Source organism: Macrosteles quadrilineatus, unplaced genomic scaffold (assembly GCF_028750875.1).
Source record: "Macrosteles quadrilineatus isolate MER2022 unplaced genomic scaffold, UCM_ALF_1.0 Scaffold_3__2_contigs__length_128488019, whole genome shotgun sequence".
Lineage (NCBI taxonomy): Eukaryota > Metazoa > Arthropoda > Insecta > Hemiptera > Cicadellidae > Macrosteles > Macrosteles quadrilineatus.
In genome coordinates this window covers 2,778,721-2,788,599 of record NW_026542596.1, presented here as the reverse complement: position 1 = coordinate 2,788,599, position 9,879 = coordinate 2,778,721, and the positions used below count along the sequence as shown (strand labels likewise).

Genomic DNA, 9,879 nt, shown 5'->3' with positions numbered 1-9,879 from the left:
AGAACCAAAGTTGGGTGGCGGAGGAGACATGTACGTAATTGGGGAGTTGGCAGCAAAAGAGGACTAATTTGAAGGCAGGAAGAAGCGACTGACTCGGTTCCCATGAAATGACTTATGTAGAATGGACAAAACAATGACATCCGAAGCATAAATCAAGCATTGTGATGCAAACTCGTCAGCCATCTTGGAGGCTGCGATTGGTCGGTGACATGCGTGTTCTGGGCGAACATTTCCATGGGAAGTGAAATCCACGTCAGCCGAGCCTCGTTATGCTGTATTGTCTACATCTGCAGCAGTGGAGCACCTTGGATGACCTACAAACATCTCATGTCACTGTCAGCAATGTGTTCAAACTAATACAGTAGCCTACCATGCAATGAATTTATAGCTTGTTAATGTGTCCTGAACTGCGCTCCAGCCGAGTCATGTGAGCAATTACTTGGTGTACATAGGTAAACCTTTTCGAGGATAAGGATAAATGTTCGATTCTGAAACACTGGACAGTGGACAAGCCCAAAACCATTATTGGCAAGAACGAAATTCTTTCTTCCCATACACATATACAGGCTTCAACCCGTTTGACTTTATAAGAAGTATAAATAAAACTATTGATTGGTTATGTTAATCTAAAACTCCTTATTCACACAATATCAACAACTATTTATTAAATTAAAAACATAAACATAACTGTAAACAATCCTACTTTGACAGTTCTAATTTTGTATCACAGCTGCTTGGTTGAAATTAGCAACTGTTGTCATACGCGTAAATTTAGACAATTAATAGTGCTGCGCCCTGTTGGTACATCTTGCAACCTTTTAATGCTGTTGATCATCACAGAATCAAATTGTTTAGTTGAAACAGCTGTTAAGATTCTATAAGGTTCACATGGGAAACTCCAGAGCCACTGGGGCGGAGCCCTTTTGACGGATCTGCACCAAACTTCACACAAACCATCCTTGAATAATGCTTAATAATGCCTGAAAGTTTCATTACAATTTGTCGAGCGGTTTCGGAGTCCATAACGTTCAAATATATATACAAACTTCCACTTTTATAAATATAGATTTTCAATTGACGTTCAATCATTAAGATGGGGACGCCACCTGTGTATTTAAACCCAAATATGAGTGCAGGATGAGTGTAGAATAGAGTGGGCAGATCTTTGCAGCTTTGTTACTGACTAAGATCAGAGTGATATATAATATTTTATCCTCCTCCAAACCCTTACGAAATCAATCCATGTCGTATTTATCTGCAAAATATCTGTATAATGGAGCTATTTGATAACTTGGCAGTTTTGTGAACAAAAATTAATTTGCAAACAATGATAACTATTGAAACAGAAACACACATAATGGTTTCAATGACATTTCCAATTTTTACACTTACTAAAATTACATATATGAACAGGTGGTTCCAGGGTGTTCAAAAAATTGCTTCATCTTATGTGCTCAATGAGTCTACTACAACTGAATTCAATTTTCCTGAAGAGTTAAGAGAATACAACTGAAGCTAGAAGAGTAAACCTCAGACCCCCCGGCGACAGGCCAGACCGAAGCCGGCTCAAATCAGAAGGAATAACAGAAAATTAAAACGCTTTCAAACGATTATTGCGCTTGCGAACATGCCACCGAGTTTGAAAACAATCTGAATCGACGGAAACTGTTCAGGCTAAGCGGCGGCACTTTGAAGCTGCGGGTCATTTTTGAGGATCCCAAAAACCCGACGAAAGCTGGTCGGCGAGATTGGTATAAATTATAATTGCAGCTCGTAGGTGGCGCTGCTGTTGATATGTGTCGGAATTTGACTAGATCGTTGCTTCGTTCCTGCCAAGGTTGTTTGAGAAACGTTATAGCATTCACTTTAGATACAGCAAGTATGATTTTTATAATTTAACAGCATTGGTTTTTACCCAAGGTCTTTTACTTAATAACGTCAACCTTTTGTCAGAGTGATATCATCATTAATTGATAGCCTAATGCCAAATCCTTATTATTGTTAAATCCGTATCAATTATGGCTAATGTTTCAGCGAGCTTTGATGACGATTAAAATGTACTGTCTTGTTTGAGTGCATTTGGCATATGTTTTACAATTGATTACTATCAAGTGAAAAGCAATAGTTACACAATGTTATAGTTTTATTTGGTAAATTAGTTTCGGAGTTTTTTAAGTGACAAGAAGTTATAGCAAACAGTAAAAAATGTACGCCAGATACTATACTAGTTAAATAGTTTTTCGTCATACTGCAGGTAAAACCAAAAACAGCCGTTTGAATGCATTTGTTGTGGATCTTAAGTGGCATTGAAAAAGCTGCTTGTTTGCATTAGCAAATTAATTTGAAAACAAGTTAGAAGTAGTTGCGAAAGGTTATTTTTAAATTAAAACTATTTCTGTTTTGTAACATGGTTTGTTCAAATAATTGTGCAATATGACGAAAATATAGTTCATCGCATGGGCAGAAAGTGTCTTTTCAACCCTGGCTCATTCTTCGACCTCCACTTCGCCTCGTAAAACTCGATCTTGGGTCAAAAAGGCTCACTTTACGCCCTTGTGATGAAATATACCATTCTTTTTTATCTATTTTTCATCCAGAGATTTTTATTATAATAACTTGACATAAATCAATGAGGAAGTTAACAGTGTTTGCTCAACATGAGAAATGATTTCTAGATTTAAATACACACAATCTTCTATTTCACTACTTGCCATATATGTAATACAGTACAAATTCAGCCATGTCAACAAATAAAATATTATCCTCCTTCTAATATGCCACTGCTGAGTATCAATACCAAATACAGTACTCATTTGTTTATGGAAGTTAGGTGTGGCTATTCTATTGTAGTCACAATCCTGTGGAGGTGTAGTATTAAGGATTGGTTAACTTAAGGAATTATTAAGGAATTGGTTAAATTTAAATACCAGCTATAGACTCATCTCATAAATATACATCTCATAATATCATCGAGCCACATTAATACACTACATTTTGAATAAAACCCCACAGTTGATAATATTTCGTCTTATTTGCTGGTAAGTAGCCTTCAGCTCAATCTGAGACTGGGTTCGCAGAACATCAAAAGAGATCACATATCCTCTTCATCCTCGCCTTTCTCTTCAGTCTTCGTGATTCGGCGGATGCCATCAATGAGTCTTTGTCTTAGACCACGATCTTGCCTGAGCCGCTTGTACTCGAGGTTCAATGGAGTTCTTGTTTTACGTCATGGTATTACTTTGACGCGAGCGGTTGGTCTGTATTAAAGAGTCCGAACATGCCTAATCTTTCCTCTATGATTATTACACTCGAACCATACGGATTTTTGTGCTGGGCTTTCTTAAATGCATAGAAGTCCTCGTCGTCTGAAAGATCGGGCTTTTCTTTGTTTTCTAAATCGGTGCAGCTCAAGGTGGAATCTGAACCGCCGGAAAATGCATTATCAAACGGCCAAAAGCGTCGAAACACGTCTGTGTCTACTTATAGGGGTTTTCGTGTTTGCATTTTCAACTAACATAAGTATTTTAGACATTAGTAGAGTAATGAGTGTACAAAATGTGTAGTTCAAGTTTAAATCTACCTTTGTAAAAATCGAGTTAGTAAACTCCCTCATGAAGTGTAGACCAGTTGAAAACAGATTTATGATACGATTCTGCCCGATATAAATAGTAGCCTATATAGGTAGAATTTTAATGTCTATGATTTATTGATCGTTTTCCCTTTAGCAAAAATTATTAACTTAATTAAACTATATCTGTATAAACTAGTACTTGCCCAAAGGGTAAAACACACTTACATATATAATCATTTTACTATGGTCATCTAATTTAAAACCCCTTGAATTAAATTTACTCCTAAAGGGTGAAGAGCTCTTATACGATATCTGTGTACTCAAACTTTACCACAGCCGTTAAAAAAACGTCAAATAACCTAAGTTTTCACAGTAATATGAAAAGTCTACTTGCAGTATCAACAACAGATGCAAACACTAAACATTTACAGGGTGAGACACAAGACCACACGTGATGTAGGCCAGAGGGTCTCCAGTAGCTGTAGCTCGCCGGAATGTCTTGAGTAATTATGAAACCTCTCAAGAGCTCTTGGCAAACAATGCTGCCTCTTTGGCAATCTCTTCATCTCACTGACGGTGTCGGCCGCCGCTCCACTCAGCGGGCCTACGTCTAATTATACCCGACCTACCAGCATCCGACTACCAGCTACCAGCCAACAGGCACCATTGACCAGTACAGTACCAGGCCACCTCCCACCTACCAGCATCCGACTACCAGCTACCAGCCAACAGGCACCATTGACCAGTACTATACCAGGCCACCTCCCACCTACCAGCATCCGACTACCAGCTACCAGCTAACAGGCACCATTGACCAGTACAGTACCATCTCACTGACGGTGTCGGCCGCCGCTCCACTCAGCGGGCCTACGTCTAATTATACCAGGCCACCTCCCACCTACCAGCTACCAGCCAACAGGCACCATTGACCAGTACAGTACCATCTCACTGACGGTGTCGGCCGCCGCTCCACTCAGCGGGCCTACGTCTAATTATACCCGACCTACCAGCATCCGACTACCAGCTACCAGCCAACAGGCACCATTGACCAGTACAGTACCATCTCACTGACGGTGTCGGCCGCCGCTCCACTCAGCGGGCCTACGTCTAATTATACCCGGCCACCTCCCACCTACCAGCATCCGACTACCAGCTACCAGCTACCAGCCAACAGGCACCATTGACCAGTACAGTACCATCTCACTGACGGTGTCGGCCGCCGCTCCACTCAGCGGGCCTACGTCTAATTATACCAGGCCACCTCCCACCTACCAGCATCCAGCTACCAGCTACCAGCCAACAGGCACCATTGACCAGTACAGTACCCGGCCACCTCCCACCTACCAGCATCCGACTACCAGCTACCAGCCAACAGGCACCATTGACCAGTACAGTACCATCTCACTGACGGTGTCGGCCGCCGCTCCACTCAGCGGGCCTACGTCTAATTATACCCGGCCACCTCCCACCTACCAGCATCCGACTACCAGCTACCAGCCATCAGGCAACATTGACCGGTACAGTACCAGGCCACCTCCCACCTACCAGCATCCGACTACCAGCTACCAGCTACCAGCCAACAGGCACCATTGACCAGTACAGTACCAGGCCACCTCCCACCTACCAGCATCCGAAAACCAGCTACCAGCCAACAGGCACCTTTGACCAGTACAGTACCAGTGCTACCAGTTACCTACATGCTGCGCAAAATATGCATAATACGAATGTGTGGATCATCTCGTCCAAACTATCTGATAAGCGGTAAAGTTTTCTACTCAATGATGACTCTTTGGCAATCTCTTCATCTCACTGACGGTGTCGGCTGCCGCTCCACTCAGCGGGCCTACGTCTAATTCTCACAGGAATTAAATAAATCATTTCACGAAAGAAAAAACCCTTCACGTATTTTACTCGATTAGCATTTTTATAATTGTAGTATATTAAAATGATTTGTCATGGATTAATCATTTAGTATACAGTATAACTGTTACAATAACTTTGTAATATATACACAGAATGAGATGCAAACTTGCCTGTCAAACGTTCTGTTGAATAAGTAACTGCATCTTGAAACCAGGAAAATGTGTAATTTCGTATAAATAAAAATAACAACCGTATTACTGTCAATTGGACCTCTCCAACATCTTTTATAATCTTACATAGGTCATGCTTATATTACATTATTGATACATCTATTTGAATTTGAAAGTAAACAAATTCAAAAGACTTTCTGAACGGCCCTCACTGTCATCTCACATAAGCATACTGTGACTGGACCGACACTTTGCCAGCGGTGAGCGCCCGAGCGGTAATAGGCGCCCTCGCCCAATAAATAAACACTCGCTCGCTTCCCAAATCTTGTTGTCTCGGGTGAGGCATGGCCTGTGTAATGATCCTATCTGGCTCACACTTCACACTTCACACTCGCCAGCTGATTATAGAGCGCTTCTAGCAGCTGCGCGATTCATTAGGTGCGATATAGCGCGGAGATGAATAACTGAATTAATATGGCTATCTGCGATGATAGTCGAGCCTCGAGGGGCAAAGGTGCGAACATTACGTCACCGGCTGCGTGATGAGTTTGAGAAGCAAAGTGTGCGAGTGTGACGTAGAGGAATAAGTGGTGAGATGAAGACGTCAGAATTTAAACATATACAAATCAAAAACATTTAAGTAATGACATTAAAACCCCATAGTTTTATTTCTAGGATCAGCAGATTTTGTGCGGGCAATAAATAATTATAAAACTTAAGACACACATGAGATTCTCAGAGAGTTAAGCTCCTGCCTCGGGTAGTGAAGGTAAATGCTTGACTCCTCCTAGCTGGTTTGCTTGCTTTTTAATCTGCCTACAATACTTTAGTAAAAGTACTTGCCAATGTTCTTCCCAATCTTTTGACCTTCCAACTTTCTGCATAGTCTTCCTCAGCTCACACCAATAAATCATTTGATTTGTTTTAAACTACTTCAGCATTTATCCACCTTTTTCTTCAGCCTCCAGTGGCAATTCCTCCTTTTCATCTCCAGGCCAATGAAGCTGGCAACGTAACTTACGCCCTAGAAAGAGTGTCAGTCATGTTATAAAGTTACCATGTTTTTAATGTAACATTTTAAGTGGACCATTTGCATTTTAGTGAATTTCCCATACAGGTAATAAGCTATTACCGTAGGTCTCTAGGTAGGACCTGGTCCCAGGACCAATTTATATTTATAGTTTATATATGTGTACGTTATCACGATAACTCGACCAAAAATGATCCAATTTGATTAAATTTGGTATAAACGTGTAAACCTACTTTTTTTTCGAACGAGTTCATGAACCGGCATGATTGGACTAATAAGGGAACAAGGTTTATAAGGGGGGATTTAGAAGGTAAAAATGGGTTTTCCCATGTTTGACTCTGAAACATACAATCTTTTCAAACCATTTTGTAGAGATTCAAAAACAAAGGCGAAAATTTAAAAAAAAAAACTGTAAATTATGGAGAATTTATAAACGGTTGTAGTTTGCTTGTTTATGGATACTTTTGATAAAATTTTGAAAATTTATTTATTTTATTCTGTACTATTATTATTCAACTATAAAACCACTTTGTTACCTTCCCTGTAGCAGCAAACCTAAGTACTCATTAAACTAGTTATTTTAATAGGCCTAGGGAATAAATATGACAATTTAATGGTGATATTTAAGTAAAACCCAATTAGGAAATGGAAATTCACTTAGTCTGAAGGTTTGCTGCGGCACAGGTATTTATTTAATTTTGGATTGTTTGTAAACATTGAACTACCAAGCATGACTATTGAGAACTTTACAGCTCTGCACTACCAATAACATCAAATACTAGAGTTTTATTAATTTTCTGGGGAAATTTTACTCTATTTAACACCTTGAGCGTAAAGTATACAAATGAAAACTGAGAGTGAAACGATTATTCAGTGACAAAAGTAGTTTGTTTCGATATCGATGTCTGATCCATAAATTTCAAAGCAAACTTATAAGGGAAAATATTTGCAATATATGATCTGAAGTTGTATACGCTTACGGAATTCCAATACAAGATTTAGCCCTACAATTACAATTCCTGAATCTTGGAAACGCCTAAATATTTGTTTCATTGCTATATGGATTGGATGTAGCACTGTGTTGGATAAGTGACCGAGGCGTCTGCATTCACAACCCTTGAATTTGTCATATTGTATTTGAATTCCTTGAAAACAAGCAAAATAAATCATACTAGTGTACATGTTGCTCGAAATCGAGCAATTGCAAAGAAGTACAGGAGTTATTTATAAACAAATAACTTGTTTAAAAACTAATAACAGTCATAATTTCTGATGATTTTAAAAGAGTCAACTATAAGATTATTAACTAAAGGAAATACTCACTATTTACATGACAGTCCTATTCCAGTTTAAAGGGTTAATTTTTAACAATCAATCTTCCCATGTACGGGAAAAGGTAAGCTTACATTAAGTTAACGTAAAAAGGCTGTCAGCTTTTATAAAGTACCGTACCTAAGTTGTTTAGCCAATATGTAGACAATAAGGTGTAGGCTACTTTAAACTCTACAGGATAGAGTTAGGCAAAAACTGGCAGAACTCTGAAATGGTGTTATTTATCATAGGCTTACTCATATGCCAAATCCTTAGAATAAAAATGCAATAACTAATAACCGATATCATTCAACACAAACCAACATCCAAAACTAAACACATTTTTAATACAACATAGATAATTTACACATTGACTGTTTTACATATGCTCTTCTTCTCACTATTAATTTTTGCTTCGCAACGGGAAAAATCTGTTTCATAATCATTGAAATAGATTTATAATAAATAATCTATCCAAAAGTTTAAGATTAAAAAATAGTTGTTTTACATGGTCAAAGGAAAATACGTTTTTTTGGATCAGCTGTCGGAATTTGTGAAGTAGAAATTTGACAGTTCTGGTTGTTTACAATAAAATGTCAAAGCAAATGTAAACATTGTGAATTTTCTCATGCTTCCATGGAAACGAATAATTTAATATTTAATTTCTGACAACAGCTGGAGTTTCAAAACAATGTTTGTTTCCCATGTTAATCTTATGGAGGAATACGAAACTTTAAAGGGCCCTAGGGCCTCACTCTCTAATTATTTACCTAAAAAGAAAGTTTCCTGCACAACTTCAAGTTACGCTCTTTCCAATGACAACAAAAACGTGTCAATCGGTTCAGTAGTTTCGGAGGAGTAATTGTCACAAAAATCGTGCTTGCGTATTAAATAAGTATAGATATGCTTAGTACCCATGATATCTAGTTTCAAAATCTCCAAGATTACTTCAAAGCCCCAAGTCAAGCGAAAGAAGAAAAGGAATAGTGTTTATACGTTTGATTCTAAATTACAAAAGAATGTAATCTTTTCTCATTCAAATTTTGAATTCCTCGATAGCCTGAGTTAGGGTTAATTTTATTCTTTTATCGTGAATGATATCGAATACGCCGCGAGAAGTAGGCCACCGCCCCCGACGGAGCAAAAAACTTCGGCGTTTTTGAAGGGTTAAAAAACTTGTATCACGTTGCCTAGGGGATTGTTTTATTGAGCTGAAGGGGTTAAGGGTTGGTGTCGGATTTGCGTTGGAATGTTGCCTTAACATGGTCTGAAGGGGTGAAGGCACCGTTACAGGTGATCGAGGGTTGTAATCCTACTGCCCTCCGATCTATAGGGCTGAGCTTTACTGATGCTTAGTTGTACTTGTTTCTTTTTTTGTGATACTAATAATGTCTTCTTCGGATAACTTGCCTATAAGGTTAGCAGTCAACGTTATGACTAATTCCTGGTAATTTCTCTCAAATACACACATAACATATTTATGAGCATAAAATCAGTTTTCATCGTATACTTATGCAACTATATTGGTATCATCGTCCTAAGGGTAAGAATTTCGTCTCGCAAATTCCTAAAAGAAGCAGCAATCATACTAGTATTGATTTTAAACTTTCAAATAGGGTTTTAGAAAACTACAAAAGCACGACTTAAGTAAACTCGTCTTTATTTTTCTAGGGACACAAAACTTCTTTTATCATTTTTCCTTTATCAAAATATTCTTGTTTCTAAAACTCTAAAATAAACTTACTCCAACCGTCTCACAAAGGGGCTGTGACGAAACCGAGGAAGGCAATCGTGTAATTTGGTTCTAAAACATCGCGGCTAAATCAGCTGAAAGTCGGTTCCCGTGTCTGCGATAACTAACACATCGAGGTGTGGACTTGGCAAATTACCACCTGACTTATGGCCAGTAATGGCTCTCGATTGTCGATATTTTA

At 38.7% G+C, this 9,879-nt stretch overlaps 1 protein-coding gene across 1 annotated transcript; it reads left to right on the top strand.

Annotated features, from left to right (window-relative positions):
• The first annotated feature begins 234 nt into the window (after positions 1–234).
• Positions 235–5,164, top strand: LOC128988445 (uncharacterized). The gene is made up of 3 exons (XM_054409732.1): positions 235–335; positions 4,218–4,490; positions 4,711–5,164. Exons 1-3 carry the CDS (start codon positions 235–237, stop codon positions 5,162–5,164), a joined length of 828 nt encoding a protein of 275 aa, XP_054265707.1.
• The last annotated feature ends 4,715 nt before the right edge of the window (positions 5,165–9,879 follow it).